This window comes from Falco peregrinus, chromosome 2 (genome assembly GCF_023634155.1).
Source record: "Falco peregrinus isolate bFalPer1 chromosome 2, bFalPer1.pri, whole genome shotgun sequence".
In the NCBI taxonomy this organism is placed as follows: domain Eukaryota; kingdom Metazoa; phylum Chordata; class Aves; order Falconiformes; family Falconidae; genus Falco; species Falco peregrinus.
In genome coordinates, this window is record NC_073722.1 from 99,612,243 (window position 1) to 99,631,352 (window position 19,110).

The 19,110-nt window shown below is 54.2% G+C and overlaps 1 protein-coding gene across 3 annotated transcripts; it reads left to right on the forward strand.

Annotated features, from left to right (window-relative positions):
• Window positions 1-507: 507 nt before the first annotated feature.
• On the forward strand, window positions 508-19,065 carry TPST2 (tyrosylprotein sulfotransferase 2). 3 transcript variants are annotated; one of them, XM_055794373.1, is made up of 7 exons: window positions 508-577; window positions 9,820-9,888; window positions 12,932-13,839; window positions 15,234-15,432; window positions 16,748-16,798; window positions 17,861-17,909; window positions 18,663-19,065. In XM_055794373.1, the coding sequence occupies exons 3-6, from the start codon at window positions 13,004-13,006 to the stop codon at window positions 17,888-17,890; spliced, it is 1,116 nt and encodes a 371-aa protein (XP_055650348.1). In that variant the 5' UTR covers window positions 508-577; window positions 9,820-9,888; window positions 12,932-13,003; the 3' UTR covers window positions 17,891-17,909; window positions 18,663-19,065. The 3 variants fall into 3 exon arrangements, with proteins under 3 accessions (XP_055650348.1, XP_027632726.1, XP_005230544.1); XM_027776925.2 differs by lacking the exon at window positions 508-577 and adding an exon at window positions 615-833; XM_005230487.4 differs by lacking the exon at window positions 508-577 and adding an exon at window positions 7,077-7,482.
• Window positions 19,066-19,110: the final 45 nt, after the last annotated feature.

Genomic DNA, 19,110 nt, shown 5'->3' on the forward strand with positions numbered 1-19,110 from the left:
GGTGGTGGCGCAGGGGGCCTTGCCAGTGGGTACATGCCACGAGGCAGGTGTGTGAGCCACACGCGGTGGCATCCACCTAAGCGGTAAATAATTAACAGCACTAATTGCAGTCAATCCGTGACCAAGTCACTCACAGCGAGGTTTATTTTTTTTCCCCCTCGGACGCTGTCCCTCCCCACCACCCTCTCCCATCCCCGTTCCCTCCCGGTGAGGCGTCCTCAGTGGCGTTCTCCCGCTCTCCCAATTCGCTCCCACTTCGCTAATTAACGATCGCGCTGATTGCAGCGCCGGCAGCGCTGCCGCGCCCCGTGCCCGCAGCACGCCGCGGCTCGCCGGGGCGGGGGTGACCGCTGCCGGCGCGGGTACCGTGGCGGTGGTGCGGGGCTGCGCGGCCACGGCGGTGTCGCGCGTGTCCCGGGCACTCGCGTGTCGGGTGCCCCCCCCTCCAGTGTCACCCGCCGGCGGCGGCGCGCATGCGCAGTGGGGCGGTGCGCGGCGCGGGGATCCCGGCCCCTCGTGCGCGTGACGTCGCCGCGTCTCGCGCCGCTCCGGGCCGGCGGCGGCGGCGGCGGCCCCGGTAAGTGAAGGGAGGGGGTGAATCGGCACGGCACGGCACCGCACGGGCTGCATGTGTCGCCTGCGCCGCCCGCCCCCGGCACGGTTTCCCCCCTCCCGCTGCCCGCCGCGGCGCCGGCCGGCAGGTGACAGCGGCGGGTCTGCACGGCGGGCGCTGCTCGGTGGCACCGCGGGCAGCGCTGGGTGCTCGGCGGGTGGCCGCTGCAAGGTGGCCGCTGCAAGGTGCGCGGCGAGCGGTGTACGGTGCAGAGCGGACGGTGCGTGGAGCAGGGTGGGATGCTGGGTGCACGGGCGATGCGGGGTGCTGGGCGCACGGTGCGTGGAGGGTAGCGCAGGGTGCCTGGTGCACAGCACGCAGTGCAGGGTGCTCAGAGTAGGGTGTGCCATGTACCTTTCTTTCCCCCTCGTTAGTGCCTTTTGGCACACTCCCCTCGCCCCAGGGCCCCCCCGTGCCCGTGGGAGCCCAGACCAGGCCGTGCTCTCCGTTACCCTTGCGGCGGGGAGCGTGGGGAACACGGGGAGCGTGGGGAGCAGGCTCAGGCGCGCTGCCCACAGGAGGCACCCACGGGCCAGGGCTGTCTGGCCATCCCCGCACCCAGGGCTGAGCCGCGCCGTCGGGGCTGCCCTCTGCTGCTGGGGCGAGCGTGCCCGCCGGTGGCACGGTGGCCTGGCCAAGCAGTGCTCGGTGACAGGCTGTGCCTGCGGGTCTCGGGCAGCCTTGGCCTCAACCTCGGGCACGAAGGGGTTTTGCAGCAGCTGAGGTCTGAGCAGCTGCAGCTTCTGCTGGGCGGCCGCGGGGTGCGGGCCCCTTGGCAGGGGGCTGCAGACATGCTCCTGAGTGGCTGCGTTGGTGCCTCGCACACACTCCTGGCTGTGCCAGTGTATCACTGGGCTGTTGCCCTGCGGTGCTGCATGTCAGGGATGTGAGATCCATGCCGTTCAAATTCCCTGGGACTCGTGGCCAGGTCACAGTCCCTGGTGCTGCTGTCAGCGTGTTGCCACTGCCAGCAGTGTGAGCTGGGCCACAGTCTTCCACAGGGAGGGTATGGGTTGCATTGTGCGGGCCTTTGTCCTGTCCCTCGCTGTGTGTGTTTCCATGCTCAGGCTCTGTCCAAAAAATATCTCACAGCTTGAAACCCCTTCACGTGTCTTCCTCTGCGAGTCAGAGCCCAGCCCCACCAGCTGCTTGTACTTAACGTATGGGCGGCGAGTCCCCCCTCTGCACAGCTGTGCTGTTCCCTCATGCTCGGGTACCGAGCAAGGGTGAGTGGAGAGGATAAAATGATTTGTGCTAACAGGTTTCCAAATTTGACGTTGCTTTTCTGGGAATACTGCAGCGCGCTCGTGGGGAGCTTGTCAAGTGCCGACGCAGGTTCAAACGTTTCCTCCAAGCAGGGTTTTGTAATAGCGTGCCTGACTGCAGCTTGGGCTTGGTGGCCGCCTGCATGTGGCACCTGGCAGGAACAGACGTGCTGTGCTGTCCGCAGAGAGAGCCAAGACTCTGCAGGGTGCTCACACAGGGGAGGCAGCCCCTCAAATAGGGGGGCAATTTCCAGCGCTGACCTTTGTAACCACCTCGTGATCTGTGCGTGAACCTGTGGCAGGGGACTTTGGAAGGGGCTGGTGGATCTTGCTGGTGCACCGACGAACACCCCCCCAGCAGCCTGGTGTTCTGGTCCAGAGCACTGAGCTTTCTCCATCGCTGCAAGTTGCATCTGTGGCTGTATGTGTGCTGGGGGAGCAGCGCTGCTCTCCAGGGGAGCAGCGGCTGGCTGCTGCCTGCAGCTCTGTGTTTCCCTGAAGGCCGGAGCGTCGCTGCTAGGACCCGACCATGAGAGCCAGTTTCCATGCCTTAACATTTGATGGCATGTCACCTGAGGCAAGGCAGCCACCACCGTGCTTCAAGTTCCCGTGCAGAGCTGAAAGCCCCTCACCTGGGGCAAGCAGCACCGTGTCCACGGCAGCCGCTGAGCCACGCACCATGCTGCATGGGTCCTTCCTGGCATTATCCAGAGCCAGTGCTGCAGCTGGTGTCGAGGAGCATTGCTGCAGGGGGATACGGGCAGGATTGTGCCCTGCACACTGGTGCTGGTGACATGTCCCAGGCTGGGGGTGCAGAGGTGGGAGCTGCTGTTGGGTTCTTTCCAGGGTGTGGTTTGCTGGTGGGCTCAGCAGAAGGATGGGCACACTTGTGTCACTGCCCTTCTCTGCCTGTAGGTTTTAAAAACTGTATTAGTAATTTCTGTTGCTATTTTAAGAAAATACTTCCAAAGGCAGTTTGCATTACAGATAAGCTGATCCTTCAGGGGATGTGCGGTGTGGCAGGAGCGCTATAAAATGCAGTGACTGTCAAGAACATTTTTGGAGAGAGAAAACAAACACCCAGCAAGTGGTTTTATTTGGCACCTTATAGATGCATCTTCTGACGACTCTGTGATGCATTTAGGAAGCCTCAGCCTCGTGCCTCAGCAGAGCATGTTTCACTTTGGATTTTGCAGGCAATGAGCGTGCGGGCCAGTGGGAGAAGCTTGCTGTGTTCTTGTGTGCCTGCTTTGTTTTGTACTGTTTTGTAAGCCTTTAGTCTGCACATTTCTCCTAAACCCCTGCATGCCTCCCCTATTGCAGGGATTCTCTTCAAAGGAGGTGAGGTGAACAATGTTTTTTCCTAAAGGTGAACGATTTTTTGGGGGGTTTTGCCCCCCTTTTCATCCCGTCTGTTCTTTTCTGCTGGCCTCGAAGTGCAGATGCAGGCAGGAGCACGGGCTGGCAATGCTGCCTGGGGCTGGCCTTGCCCCTCCGAGCTGTGCAGCGTGCGGAGCAGCCACCCCAAGTCCCCTCGCAGGGTCTGCAAACACAAACCACTGATAGCAGCAGAGGGTTGCTCAATCCACAGCACCCTGAGGTTAAGCAAGCGGCAAGCGGCTGGTTCCCATCGCACGTTCCCAGTCACGTGAGCCCAAATCGAGACTGGGGAGTCCACGAGTGGCTGTGGCCTCGAGGTGCTTCTCCATTGAGAAATAGCAACCGGCTTGTCGGAGCCACTGCCATCTGCAGACTGCTGTAGTGGGGCAGGGAGAAGCAGCTGGGATTTTTCCAGTGCTCGCGTTCCTGCTTGGTGCTGGGGGTGGATCCTGTGGCATGAGCAACCATTTCTGGCAGCGTCTGTGCCTGGACACGCTGAAGGGGGGTGGGAGAGCACAGGGACGGGTGTCATGCAGGGGAAGGACAGCATGCAGAGGCAGCCCTCGGTGGCCCAGCATTTGCGCATGCGAATGGCAGCAGAGGACCCAGGGCTCACAGCTGGGCTTCTGAGGACAGGAACCGAGCCACAAAGCACTTGTGTGCTGTCTGGGGTAATTTGTCTTACGGGTCAGCCACGCCATGCACAGAGCAGCACGTCTCAGAAGGACCCAGTTCCTTTTCTTCCATCCACAGTTTCACAAGAAGGACTCCTGCTCCAGGGCTTGGTGGGAGGCCATTGCACGTCCTTGCTGGGGGCTGTGCAGGCACACGGGCTTTGTGCCATATCAAGTGGGAGGCCACGTACTCACTCACACATTGCTGAAGTCGGTGCCGGGCAGCACTCTCTGTCCTTCCCAAAATTACTGGCTTTGTGAAAATGCCAAACGCTTGCTCTTGTGGCAGCTGGTGTGCTGAGCCCGGCTGGGCTGCGATGTAGATGTGGGGGCTGGTCTGTGCTCAGGACCATGTACCCGCAGGGCTGCACAGCTCCGGGAGCTGCAGGAAACAGGGCAGGGACGAGCAGCGAGGGGCTGCAGGGAGGTAGGGTACAGCAGCATTCCTTCCCCACCTCACCGCCCAGGGGGTGTGCAGTGTGCCTCTCTGTGTTACCCTCTCCTCAGTCAGTACCTTTAGCTCTGGGGATGCCTGGTGTTGCTGCATGGGGAAATAAAATATTTTGATTTTTTTTCTTAAGCAAATTTGAGGTTTTGGGGTTTCTCTTGCAGAAACAACCTTTTATTTGCAAATCCTAATCTTTGTGTCTGCAAGAATGGAGCTTGTTGAGACTTACGGTTTGACATGTGGATTCAGAAAATATTTTTTTGAAGACACTTAGGGTTTTTTTCTAGCAGTTCCTCTGACTTCTTTTTCTCCCTGTTGTATGGTGGGCTGTGACCACCCACGTTCACGCGGGGAATCTTTGTTCAGATTTGCGAGGGAAGAGTCGTGTTTGCAGCAGTGAGCTCCCCCTGTGCCCCTCTCCAGGGGGTTCTCTAGGACCTACCCTGGGCCAGGGGTGGGAGTTGGAGGGACCCAGTCGGTCGGAGGCAGGGGGAGAAGCAGGGGAACAGCTCCATGCTTCCTGAGACCCGTGTTGACCAGCTCTGGGCTGGGGGAGCGGGACCACGGGGCCAATGGTCAGGGCGCCGCAAGAGGAGCAAGCATGGGAGTGTTCGTCTGTCTGTCACCATGTGTGCCGTGGCACCTGCGCTGGCTTTGCCTTTGTCCCCCTGTGGCAGCGACTGCAGAGTAATTAAGAAAACTTAAAGCTCTGTGAATTGGAGCTGTGGGTTGATTAAAAGTCAGAAGCGTCCCTCTGAAATGCAGAGCTCCAGTTCCATTTCAGCGCAAGCGCTTTCATAGTGAAGACCAAACTGATCTGATAGGTGGCCCCATCCATCGCTGGGGGGTCACAGACATACCTTCTGCTCTGGCCCAGGGCAGCAGGGGTGTCCTCCCTTCCCTGCCTGTACCCCCTCACTTGGCTTGGTCCTTCCAATGGCAGCTGTGCTTCCTGTCTGCTCCTTGAGCCAAGGAGGGGACATGGCGAGGCCCTTCCCTCCTGGCTTTGCTGGAGCTTTGCTGGGCTGTGGTGGGTATGGTGGCTTGTGCCACGTTGCTGGGGTGGGTGCCTCCATCACTGCCTTCTGCCAGCAGCTTTCACTTCAGGTGTTTCATAATTAATAAGCCAGTTTGAGACAAAGTCTGTTGCCTTATGGAGAGGTTGGCAGAAGGGGATGCTGTGGGTTTCATTGCCGGACAATAAAATGCCATTGCTGTGCTTGGAATGAGAGGTGGGCAGAGTGAAGATGGTGTAAATTGGTGGGATTTTTATTATTTCAGGGACATTGTAGTATTAAGCAGGATAATAAAATGTTTTTCTAATCATAAGAGCCTTGAGGCAATAAACAAACAGTACGTTTGTGCTGTGAAATGTCTGTTGATTCTTTGTTGATGTGATTTAGAGTCTGTTAAAGCAGGCTGGCGCACTCAGTATGCATCCCTGGCCAGGCTCTCCAGGGATGGTGTGCGGGGATGCTTGGCTGGGATTGCACTGTGTGGCTCAGGTCTTCTACCTTGCAGGCTTTTCTGAGCAAGAAAGGCTGTATTTAAGGCTGGTGTGCACTGCCTTAATCCTTGGAGCATCAGATTCTGCTCATTTATTTTTCTAAATACTCAGCAGTGAGAATAAATTCCCCCATCTCCTCCTAGAGAAGGGCTTTATGCTTTGGGAGGCAAATGGTCTTTTGTGAAACCCCCTCGCCCCTGCAGGTCCGAGCCAGTGACCTCTAGGCTGCAGGAATGCAGTAGTTGTGGTCGTGCTGAGGACTGGGAGCTGCACCATGGTGGTGGGTTGTGCCACCAGACCCTCATGTCCAGCTGCTGGGGTGGCTTCAGCATCTGAGCAGAGCTGCTGGAGCCACGGCGAGCCCCTTCTGCAGTGGAAGGTGAAGAGGGAATGTTCGGGAACCAGCCTCCTTGCAGGGACTCTGGCCTGGCGCATGGCGTTGGGAGTGCCTAACTGAAAGGAAATGGGGCAGGAGGTACAAGTGTGGCAGTGCTGGCGTGCCCTGCAGCTGTTGTGGAGTTGAGCAGAGCGGCTGGTGCTAAGATGCAAGCATAAACACCCTCCTTGTGATTTGGGTGCTAAGATGTGTGCTTAAGCACTCATTCTTGAAGTCTTTTGACTCTTTCTTCCAAGTTTACTTGGGATGATGTTGGTGGTACAAATGCAAACCATGGTGCTGTTTGTTCTATTTGAGAATTTTCAAAGGGACGCATAACCCTGAAGTGCGCTAAAATCCATGTATTTTTACTGGGATTGGCTTCGGATTCCTGTAGATGTGCCTGGGTTTGTGGCCTGCAGTGCATCTTTAGCTTTCATAAGCAAAAACCATTCTGCTGTCGATGCTGCTCTTTTTGCCAGTTGGTGGCCTGAAAACAACTTCTTTTTTGAGTGCTGTGAGTGCCAGACAGCTTAATTTCAGGCACATAAAAGTGGTCTCTTCTCTCATGGCCTGGAGCCTCAGGCTGTTGCTCACCTCCAGCAGAGGTTTGTACAAAGCTCCTGTTCTGCTGCGAGTGGTTGTAGTATCGATTGGGGTGGGCAGCAAACTGCACTGTAGGTTGGACCCCGCTCCCACGGGCTGGCCGTCCCCAGGGGGATGGATCCTTTCTGTGCTGGGACAGGCATGAGCTGTGGGTTGTGCAACGGGGCTGACGCTGCGTTTGGATGAACCTCGGCCGTCCCCTTGGCAGCCTCTGTGGGCACGCAGCAGCAAGCAGAGATCAGTGCTTGCTCTGTGCTTGCTGCTTTCCAGGGCTGCTCATCGCTCTCTTGGTGAATGCTTTAAAATGTGTTGATCAGCTTTCACTCAGGCTGATTTGAAACTGAGATGGAGAAACACCCTGTGCGTCTGCGTGCCAGCAGCCCATCCCTTCCCGCTTCTTGCTGTCAGCCCCTGCCAGCTCTTCCCGGCTTTCTTCTCCTGGGGCTTGTTGACCCCTCTCCTGTTTGCGGCTGCCTCCTCAGGACGTGAACATCTCTATCCGGCTAAGGGAGATGCCTTGGAGTCATCGGGTGTTTTGAAACACACATTTGAAGTTGCTACCAGGAGAGACTGGGGGAAGCACGCCTGCCTTCAGCGATGACAGTGCTTCTGGGTGGGTAGTTTGTCTGTGCTCAGGTTGGGACAGCAGCAGTCACCGTCAGGTGAGCTGTGTTTATTTTTGTGTTGCATGCTGTGTGTGAATTAACTGGAGACTATCAATTAAGTAATTAAATTTTGCTGATTTGTAAAGATGTGAGCTAGATATATAAGGGTGTTTCTTGCTAACCAAAGCTTCTGCTGCTGTTCCACCACAAAGACGTCTAGCAGTTCCTCATCCTTTTATTAAGCACCAATGATGTGAGCTAAAATTTTCCAAGCCACACCTATGTCTTTTGGGGACGCTGCAATTAATAGCAATCATTTCTGGGAATGGTTTAAAGAAAAATGCAAGTTTTGGTCATAGGGAGCTTCTCGTAGAAACTCAGTTTGTTGTTTGTTTATAACAGTTTGCTGCTTTAAAAAATGGACTTGAGACATTGCTTCATCACTACAGATGGGGCACGGCTCGCTCGCGCTGGCAGTCCTGGCTGCACCAACACCGCCAGCCGGTGCGCAGAGCTGCTCTCTGGCAGCAGTGGTGGTTTACCCGTTTCACAACAGCAGGTGAAGGAGGACGTGGAGGCTGCAGTTGGTTCATGCTCACTCGGTGCTCAGTCAGCTGCGGTGTTTGCCTGGCCGGCGGTGCAGCCGCGCAGTGGCATGCCGCACAGCATCAGGAAGGAAGTCTGCAAGCGTGTGTGTGTGGCTGTGTGCACGGGCAAGAGCTGGAGCCGTTTCCGGAGCAGGGTGGCTCGGGGCTGGGCTGTTAAACCACTGCTGCTCTATGCACCGGCTCATTCGTAGCACTGCAGAAGCATATCCAAGGATGCAGCTGCTGCTCCGTGGACCTGCAGCCTTGTCCAGACCTGAAATCCTGTGGTTGATGGGGGCCAGGCAAGGGTTGAGCGGCAAGCATTGCAGGGAAGGAAGGCAATGCATGCACTGCAGATAAGCTCTTGCAAAGTTCATGCTGGGTGGAGTTTCCCTCTGGTTTCTAATTAGTGCTGAAGTGGAGGGGCTGTGTGACGTTTGATGGCAGCTGGGCAGGAGAGGAGGAGACTTGCGGGTGGCTGGAATAACAATTAATGTCCATACTTGAAATGTTCTCAAAAACATCCTCCAAGGCCAGGGCACTGTCGTGCATCAAGGGGGGACTGACTGTAAGAAGGGCCCAGCTGCAGCAGCCCCACGACAGGCCTGTGGTCCCATGCACACGCTGTGACCCTCAGAGCATAGTGCCATCTGCCTGCCCATCGGGTCCTGGCTGCTCAGGGTGCTCCGCTGCAGCAGAGCTTCCTGGACAGCAGCTTTGCTTGGAAACCCGCAGCCCTGCTGGGACAGGTCCCCTCTGCCGCTGCCCTTCTTTGCTTGGAGGAGGGTGTCCTGCAGGGACACGGCTGCTGCACCGCCAGCGGGATGCAGGCAGGACCCCAGCACTGGCGGACTGTCACCAGGGTGCTCTGTGCTTGCAGGACAGCTTCAGCTAAGGCGGTGTGGGCAGCTGCTGGGCTCCCCAGGATGGGTGCAGTCCTTGTGGGTGCAGGCATCGTGTCCTTGTGGAAAACCTGGTGTCCAGGCCAATGGCCAATGAGGGGGTGTTTGTTCCCTACCTGAAGGGTAGCTGTGAGCGGCTGGTGATGTTTCCTCCGTGGGTGGTGAGGCTGGAGAGAGCTTTGTTCCTTGGGCTGGAGCTGGGGAGCTCTTGGCAGCGTGGGCAGCTGCTAGCACTGAGGCTGGCGTCCTCCTGACCTCACCTGGAGGTATAAGCGTGACCTGCCAGGCCTGGGGAGTCCTCTGGGCCCCGTCTCCTTTTCCTGTTACTGGTCTGGGGACTCTGACTATAGTCTGATTTTTCCTGATTTCAACGTTTGTACCAAAGCCTGTGGCAGGCAAGTCTGGAGCCTGGAGCTGCTTCCTTTGGGACCGGCTGTTGTGCCGGTCGCTTGTGTGTGATGGAAGTGTGCCATGTTCGGCCTGTCTGTCCATGTCCCCCCCTCCCCTGAGTTTTAAACATTCCAGCTGCTCTTGTCCCTCTGAGGCTTCTCTCTTCCAGGAGACTTCATTTCCTAAAAGAGCAGCTGCCTCCCCGCTTCCCTTAGTGTCGCCTTCTGGCTCAGCCCTTTGAACGCTGGTGCCTCGGGGTGGGTGGCCAGGTCCCAAGCGTGCCGTGACCATGAGCTGGGACCCCGGCTCCAGTGGACCACCTTTTCCCGGGGCTCAGAGGGAGGTTGTGGGCAGGAGTGTCTGTGGGAGGGGAAGGTGCCCAGGAGGAGAGCATCGCTCATCACCGTGTGCACAGATGTGTGTGGTAAATAAACAAATCAACATTGTGGCTTTTCTTCCCCATTAGGTATTTTCGCCGCCAACTGTGTTTCAGCATGAAGCTTGGCTAGCAGCAAAATGAACTTAACGGGGGAAGGTAAGCATGTATGGATGGCATGTGCCAGAGCAGTTGATTCCTCTGTGATGCTGGGTGCAAGCTGGTGAATATTTCATATGTCTGTCCACACCACCACTGATGCTCTGTTAATATTATATTGCCTTTGCAAGCTAACGAGAAACGGTTTAAGCCTTGTTTATACTAATCTCTGATCAGCATGCAAAATAAGGAAGACTTTCTGCCTGTAGACATCTGTCACTGCTCTGCTGTCACTTCCCTGTCAGCTCCCATCCTCCCCCTGGCTGTCTGCTCTGGCCCTGATGGCCGTCAGGAACAGAGTCCCCGGTGGTGGGTCACAGCCCAGCCCTGTCCTGCAGTGTCCAAGCTGCACTTGGGGGCTTCAGCTCAGGCTTGTCTGCTGGCACTTTGATTTCAACTCCCTGTCACCAGCTGCAGTGTTTTTTCAGTCCCTGCCATGATGTGCCAGAGAAGCCCCTGAGAGCTCTCTTAATTCCTGCTGGAGTGGAAAGCTCTAAGCGCCAGCTTGGGCATCTGAAGGACTAGAAGGTTGTTTCTGATCAGACAGCTGTGCTGCCTAATTATGCCATGATATTTTCCACCAGAATATTTGCTGTGGAGGAAATTATCCATCCCTATTCTAGCACAGACCAATAAGCCCCATAAATTTGGGGAAATTCTTGGTGGAGGACTGCACAAAAGAGTTGAAAGTAAGCCAGAATGATTTGCAGTTGCTCAACAGACTGCTGCTGAGCATGCTCACGGATGCTTGTTCAGCCTGCCTGGGTACACTGGGGTAATCCCAACAGAGAAGTCTGTTCTGCTTCAGCCTTCCCAGTGCCCGTGGCTGCCATGCAAGAGGCAGAGCAGGGCTGTTCTGCTGGCAGGAGCAGTGGTGTGCTGCAGCAGCAGGGAGAGTCCAGAGCACAGCAGGAGGGAGAACAGTGCTTCCCAACAGCAGCCATTGGCACCTGCCTCTCTACCTTTCCCACTGCCTCACAGCAGCGAGAGGTCCCCTGGCTGGTGGTGTTGCATGGGCAGTGGTGGGGGCTGTGTGTCTGCCCTGGCCAGGCAGGCAGGATCCCCAGGGATACGGCACTTTGTCCCGCCGGGTTCTGCCGGAGCAGGGCTGGTACCCCAGGCTCCCAGCCAGCCTCCCGCTTCACACAGCAAAATGAGTGAGTCCCTTTGTTCACCTCCCGCGGTGCTCGGACCAGAGATGCTGGGAGCATCTCAGTGGGAAATGCTCACTGTAAGCTGTTTTTTTGCAAAGAACAGAGCACTTCTGTGCTCCCAGCCTCCTTTTTAAACTGCAGATCTTTCCTGCTAATTAGCCTGTCTTGGTCTGCATAGCCGTAATTATTCCAGTTGGCCTTAAATCCTGACTGCTCCAACTACCATGCACTGAAATGGGTCTTGCAGCATTTGCAATCATTTTTAGGGTGAGCATTTGAATATATTTACATGACTGAAACAGATCAAGATAGCAGGAAGGAGCAAACAAGCGCTTGTCTTTTTATTGGGTCTGATTCTTGGGCTTGGTGCTGCAAAAATGCTAGCACTGTTTGTTGTTCCCTCTGATTTATGCCTAAACAAATAAACCAGCATTTGACTTTTTGACTTTTATATAGTAGATGGGCATGCATTTGAAACTGTTTAACCTTGGTATGTTAACCAAGCAATTGGCCAGGTTGGTGCTAAGAAGCCACAAAAATAGTTTTGGTGGTGATGTTACTTTGCTGCCGGGGTGGGAAAACACATAGCTGGGCAGGCAGGGAGGCACTGCCTCTCCATGTCTTGGTAATCTGGTGGCATGAGCAGAAGTGGATAAAAGCAGAGCGGGTGGATGGTGAGCAGCTGAGTGCTTCACCAGTCCGTTTAGGTGGAGGGGGATGTCAGGGACTGGAAGGGGAACAGAGCGAGTCCTGGAGCACCCGGCCAGTGCTGGGGCAGCCTGTGCTGGCAGGCAGGGCAGGGGCAGGGAGGCTGCCTGGCTCCAGGGTGGCTCTCCTGCCTGCTCCCTGCCACAGCCGGGCTTTGCACCAGCCGCTGCTAAGTGTGCTCTTTGATGGAAAGAGCTGAAAGGAGAAAAAGGTTTTTCTGAAGCAGTTCTTTGGACTGTCAGCAAAACAAAATGCATGGACGTCCCGTTCCTTCCACTCTATTCAGCTCCCACCCCAGCCACATAATCACAAAGAACTTGAAATCCCCGGGTGAGCCCAGGGGAGGATTGCAAAACCTGCGCTCACAAATGGAGCAGGGGTGGGGGGAGGGTGTGGGAAGCAGTGCCAGTGTTCCTAGGAGTCCCTCCTGGGTAGGCAGCAGAGCAGGGACTTGCAGAAACTGCAGGCTTCCTGCTGGGTATTTTACCAAGATGCAGAAAACCCCCAAAAATCTTAATGCTGGATGAAGTCTTCCAAGGATTTTTATGTAAGGTCAGTCTCTGGAGGAAGGGCGTTTAACACTGACTTTGTGTATTGCTGTTAGCCTTCAAATGGTTTAATTCCTCAAAGTGTTTAGTTCTAAAGGATAACTGCCTCTCCTGACTTGGACACTTAAAATTTGCATGTGATTCTTTTGGTTTTCTCTTATTTTAGCTTTCCCCGCTCCCCTGTGACAGCACATTGAAACTAAAGAAAATATAGGAAGGAGACAGGTGGCTGAGAGAAGCAAGAAGACAGTGGTGTGCTTTGGAAGGAAGGAGAACTGCAGGGAGGATTTGGGCTTCATTTGGGATGGAATCTCTGAAGATTTTTTTAGGACTGACTGGGTACCCATGGCTCCTCCTCTCCGAAACATTCCTGGAGGTTTGCTCCAGCTGTAAACCTGTGTTTCTGGGTACACAAACAGTCCAGAAGTAATATCTTTGGGTGTGCTTTGAGACAGACTTTAATTACTTCCTGGGTAGAACGTACCTAGCCTGGAAGTTGATAAGCGAAAGAGATGATGAAAGCTTGGAATGGTGTCAGCGTCCTGAAGGAGCCAGGCTGGATGCTGAGGTGACGTAGGGGCTGGGCTGGATTGTGGATCCTGCTCCTCTGACTGTGCTGTGTTTCTTCTGCAGATGCCTGTTGGGTTGAACGTTTGGTAGCTGAAAGCTGAAGTGTGGTCACCAGCCTGTGTGGAGGAAAGCAGGATGCGGGTCACCATGAGGAGGGTGCTGCTGGTGGTGGGCTCGGTGGTCGCCCTGATGGTGACTCTGCACCTCGGCCAGCAGGTCCTGGAGTGCCAGCAGGTCCTGAGCGAGAGGAGGCACAGGCTGATGAGACCTGAGAACGAGGAGCTGATCATGATGGACTCCAACCATGTTGAGTACCGTTACAGCAAGGAGATGCCCCTGATATTCATTGGTGGGGTCCCACGGAGCGGCACGACGCTGATGAGGGCCATGCTGGATGCCCACCCTGAGGTACGCTGTGGAGAGGAGACCCGCATCATCCCTCGGGTGCTGGCCATGCGGCAGGCCTGGTCCAAATCAGGGCGAGAGAAGATGCGCCTGGACGAAGCAGGGGTGACAGACCAAGTTTTGGATGCCGCTATGCAGGCCTTTATACTGGAAGTGATCGCCAAGCATGGTGAGCCAGCCAGGTACTTGTGTAACAAGGACCCCTTCACGCTGAAGTCCTCTGTTTACCTGTCCAGGCTGTTCCCCAATTCCAAATTCCTCCTGATGGTTCGAGACGGCCGGGCTTCAGTCCATTCCATGATCACACGGAAAGTGACAATCGCAGGCTTCGACCTGAACAGCTACCGAGACTGCCTGACCAAGTGGAACAAAGCCATCGAGGTGATGTACTCCCAGTGCTTGGAGATCGGGCGGTCCCGGTGCCTGCCTGTTTACTACGAGCAGCTCGTGCTGCACCCTGAGCAGTCCATGCATGCCATCATGAAGTTCCTGGACATCTCCTGGAGCGACACGGTGCTGCACCACGAGGAGCTGATAGGGAAGCCTGGCGGGGTGTCGCTTTCCAAGTGAGTGTCTTGGCTCCTGTCTCAGCTTTTCAAGGAGCATTTTCATTACGTGAAGCAGGTCAAGGCTAAAACTGGGGGCAAAGATGCTTTGGTTGTATTTATGCATACTTTTCAGGGACAGATGTGGCAGCCCATCCAGTTTTACTGCCGTAGGTTTTGTGTTTCTGAGTAAAAGATAGCTTTAATACTTGCAATCTGTTGTACCCAACAGAGCAGCTTGTCAAGAGAGAACTTTAGGACCAGGTGACTGTTTTATTAATCTCTCTTGGTCTCTTAATTTGAAAAGACCCTCTTGCTCTGAAACATGAGCTCCTTAATGTCTCTTTTCTTCACCCGTCCTCAAATACCTCCTTACCGCAATTAGTTTTGCTGCTAATGAATGGCTTTCAGTGGTGAGCAGCAATTCTTGCCAAGTTTGGTGCTGGTATTGCAGAATAAAAGAAATACCTGCTCCATGGAGACACACCCCAGCACTCCCTCCTTGCTGGCTGGCCGTCTCAGCGTGCCAGGGGGTGCTTGCTTTTTCCCAGTTTCTTCTCTTTTAATGCTTTTCTTCTGTAAAGGGAGGGTTAAGTCAAACTTGGCAAAATTTTAATCGGTCGTGTAAGGGAATCATACAAGCAGTCTTCATATAAATTGCCTGTGATGAGGGCAGCAAGGAGCCGCTGTGGGATGTGCAGCTGCTCTGTTTCTCTGGGAAGGCAGTGGGTGTGCAACAGGGCTCCGCTTGCCTCTGCCCTCAGACACTCTCCTGCAGGAGGTGGTGCGGCATTGCCTATACCTTGGCAGTCGGTGACAGGGACACTCTCACAAGGCTCAGGATCGCAGCCCCTGTTGTACTTCATCCCTCTTAAGACACCACATTGCCTTTGCTGCGTGAGGTGTGGTTTCCTTTGGCTGGAGTCGAGCAGGCGGCTGCTCGCCCCAGGCCAGCGTCCTGCTGGGCACAGGGTGCAGAGGGGTGGCAGTATCTGCGAGGGGCTCGCTCCTTGCAGTTTGGAGGGCAGGGAGCACAGCTGGCAGGGAGCATGGTTATCCTGTAATAAGCAGAGGGGTCCCGGTAACACCCATACCCCAGTACAGTTTGGATCCCCCCCGAACAGGAGGACCCAGCCTGTGGGACTGTGGAAACTCCTGCCAAGATCCACTCCCCCACAGCAGGGCTGTGAGTGGGAAGCAGCTGTGCCAGGGCTGCCCCACACCGACTGCCCCAGGCATACCCAGCAGGCTGTGAGTGTTTGTGCTGCATGCATGTCTTGGTCATTGGAAGCAAAATGTTGAGGTGGCAGTGAAGCTAGCTGTGGGCTGTTCTTTCTGAGCTTAGCACATGTGTAAAATACAACTTTAGTGTCTTGTTTCGTTTGTGGTTTTTTTTTCTTTATTATTTTTCCCAGGATAGAAAGATCAACAGACCAGGTTATCAAGCCGGTGAACATGGAGGCATTATCTAAATGGATCGGGCACATCCCAGGGGATGTGCTGCAGGACATGGCCCACATTGCACCGATGCTTGCCAGGCTTGGCTATGACCCCTACGCCAACCCACCCAACTACGGCCACCCCGACCCCTTAGTTGTCAACAACACGCACAGAGTGAGTGTTGCTGCCGTCTGCCTGCGGTGCTGCCATGGGGAGGGAGTGCTGACGTGGGGCTCTGGGTCTTTGCACCCTCAGAGCCCTCTGGAGCGGAGCAGGCTGCTGAACTGAATCTGAAAAGAGCAGGGGGAAAACAAACACTCTTTTCCTTTTGGGAAGACTGGGAATGACAGGCATGCAGCTACACTGAAATGATTTCAAAACAGATGTGTGCCATAGATTGAGCCTGGCTTGGCTCAAACTGATGATGTTCCCTATAATTTTGTGGTGGTGTTAGTCTCTGCTGTTGTGGCAGATACTGACCTGTCCCTCCCTGATCCAGCTCCACTGTCGAACCCAGGCGTGGCAGTCACTGGTGTGTACTGATGTTACCTGGGTGCATAGCTGTAGGCACTGTACCTGCTGGTCTGGCCCCAGAAAGACTCGCAGATTGCACTGTCTGTAGCTCAGCAGCCACTCCTGCAGACCTGTGAGGAACAAGTGGAGGCTCATAATGCATTTGGACAAAACCAGCAGATATTTTTTTTTTTAGAATATTGAGTCGTCCTTGGAGCAGAACTAGAAGGAAGAAGCTGCAGAGCCACAGACAGCAGTTCCTAAACAGGGAGTTTCTCATGTTTTGGGGCAGACCCGGTTCCTGTCTAGCCTGAGTCCGGACTCTGCAGCTCCCCCAGCTTTCCACGTGCTCCCCGTGATGGTGCCCTTGGATGAGGCATTCTTGTCACACTGGTGGGAGCAGGGGAACATCTGTGGGTGAGACTGGTCCCTGTGGTACTATTTATAGAGTGTGAGTAGGCAGGCAAGTAGCAGCACTGACCTGGAAGGTCAGAAGAGGTTCCCTGGAGCTGCTCTGTACTCCGAGTGCTCTGGTCTCTTATAGCTCCTGCTCACTCTGCTTGCTGAGAGCTGTTCTAGGACACAGGTGATTTGGGTGAACATCTGCCCTGGGGTGGGTTAGTGTCATTTTGGGTCTCTGATGTGGATCTTTAAGTACTTGGGATGAATTTGGAAAACTGTCATGGTAAAGACCAAAATACTCTCCCCTCGCAGTCTAAGGGGGGAACCAGAGAACTGCTTGTGTCAGTTCCCTGCCCCAGCAGGATGCTGCTCCCTGACTTTGCTTACAGTCAGGAAGGAGGAAGCCTCCCGCTTTTGCCCCAGTACAGCACCACAATGTAGATCAAACCCCTATCAGGGTGTTTCAGCTGGTTCAGGTATACTGGAACATAGGACACAGTTCATGAGGCGGACTTGCCGGTGTTCATAGAGCCACTACCTCAGAAGGGTCACTCCAGTTTTCTCTTTTCCATAGGTTTTAAAGGGGGATTATAAAACGCCAGCCAATTTGAAAGGTCATCTGCAGGTAAGAATCTGATGTCCTTTTAAGGGCTTTGCCCTGTCTGGTTAATCCTGGGTGCCTGGTCCCTTGCTCCCTCTTAAGGGCATTTGCAGGCTGGGCAGCCACCTGTGGGAAATGTCCCCGCTCTCTTGCCTCAGTCCTTGGGGACGATGTGCCTGTCCTTCCTGCTGTCCACTGCTGCCACCTGCCACGCTTCCGTTGGTGTCCTGTGTGTCCTGTGCTCCTCAGACCCTGCTCATTCACCTCTGCCACCTCCTTCCTGGTCTGCTTGTGTGTATGGTTTTGTGCTGGGGAGTTCTGTGTTCACTCATCAGGAACTTGTGCTCTTCACTGTCTTACTTCAAGACACTTTCTACCTTGCTCTCTGTTTCAAAACTCTTAATTACCGTGGGTCTTGCCTTGGGGAAGGGTGGCTTGCCTGATTTACAGGTTACAGATAGGTCTCCTAGTTCTTGTAGTTGGGTGATTGTGTTCAGGTGTCAAAAATACAGTATGGGACTCCCTCCCTAAAGAACAGTGCTTCAAAACAATTCATTACCATCTTTTGTAATGCAGAGATGTCCAACAGCCATTGTACATACAAATTAAAAAAAAAAAAAAAAAAAAAAGGATTCATGACTCTCCAGAAGGTGCCACCTGCACAGTATGGAGATACAGTAGATTGGTGTTGATGTCTCCATTGAAGGTGCCAGGTTTTGCCTGCTCAACATGTGGACTCCTAAGGGAAGCAGGGGATTGAGCCCAGTGTTGGGCGAGAAGATGCAGAGCCCAGTCCCAGACTGAGGAAGTGGGGCTGCTGGTGAAGCGAGCGTGCAGTGGCTTCACTGTGAGAGGTGTTGCTGGTGATTCCCAGATGGCTGCCCAGGGTGGTTTGTGTTGCGTGAATGGTAGTGAAGCAAGAGACTGTGGTCTTGTGGCAGCACCTCCTGGCTGCTGGTTCTCTGCCCTTGTGCTGCTTTCTGTCTCCTAGACATTTCCTTTTCTTGCTGCTGGGAACACAGCGGGAATGTTTTGAGTTGCAGATGGTGGCTTAAAGCTGACCCTTCTGTTTCTGGGTTATTCTAGGTGACTCAGAACACATCATCTTCTCACTAGGAAAATTAATGATTTCCAGGTAAGACCTTGTACTTCATTTTGGGGCTCGGGCAAATCTGCCTGCATTGCTCCAGGGTTAGCATTTTGCTTGCGTAATTTCTTGTGCCTGTGGATTAGCTGGGCTGCTCCAGGCGTGCTCATTATGCGAATGATCTTCTTCACGGTTACTTTAGGTTTCTAGAACAATACTGTTACGTGAGATGATTTGTCAGAAATTCTTTTTCTGAGCTCTGGAAACAGGCTTACTTCAGCAAAATCCAGATTGGCCACTTGGGAGAGTTATTGCTGACTGTCCCCACGGGGAGCATTGAAATGGGATGCGGGAATGTGTAGATGAGCTGAGCTGCTCCCCAGCTGTCTCCTAGGATGTGCCATGGACTGGAAGGGAAGATAAAGAAGTCGCATCTGCTGTCAGTTTGGGAAAACAAAGCTGCTATCTGGGGTTTCTGCTCCAGATATAACTGTTGATATGTTGGATGTTTTTCAGTCTCTCTTTCCAGCCAACCTCTATGCTAAAACATAAAGTCATTTTTCTTTCTAAAAATGACATTTTAAAAACTATTTTCTATGTAAAAGCACTATATTGTGCTAAAAAAAATAATCAGAAGCACTGTGTGAGAAGGGGAGTTGTGCGCCTATCATCCTAGAGCTGGGACTTACTTTCTTTCTAACCATTTTTTTTGTATCACGGCTGCTTTAAAACTGTTAGTTGAGCATCTGCTGCGCTGGCGTGACCGGATCCTGCTCCTGAGTCTGTGTTTCTCTCTTCCAGAATGCTGCAAATGGCCTTTTGTTGTCCAACAAAGAAGAGTTTGCAACGGCACCAGTGGAAATCGGTTATCCAAGCATATTGCTTGCTAATACTATTGCCAAAATGACTGCTATACGAGGAATGTATTTGCATTTATTTGCAAAGGCCAAACACTTTACACGTCTGATACTCTGGTACCCACTGTCTGCCTTTCCCCAGCGCTCCGTGGTGAAAGCATCTGTGGAAATTCGTACTTCACAGGGGTGTCGGCGTACCTCGGGAGGAGATTTCGTGGCTGGAGGACTCGTTAAATCGCGTGTCAATGTCTCGTAATGCTGTTCTCTAATCCAGGGGTCAGAAATAGGTGTCCTGGCCTTGTAGAGCCTTTGTCGTGCGAGTGAAACACCCCGCCCCGCCCCCCCCCCCCCCTTCACTGTGATGACTTACAGAGGCTATTGCAGAGTTAATA

Coding starts and splice junctions, on each gene's coding strand:
- TPST2 (XM_055794373.1), top strand. CDS start 13,004: ATGCGGGTCACCATGAGGAGGGTGCTGCTGGTGGTGGGCTCGGTGGTC. Junction 13,840..15,233: donor GGCGGGGTGTCGCTTTCCAA/GTGAGTGTCTTG, acceptor TATTTTTCCCAG/GATAGAAAGATCAACAGACC. Junction 15,433..16,747: donor TTGTCAACAACACGCACAGA/GTGAGTGTTGCT, acceptor TCTTTTCCATAG/GTTTTAAAGGGGGATTATAA.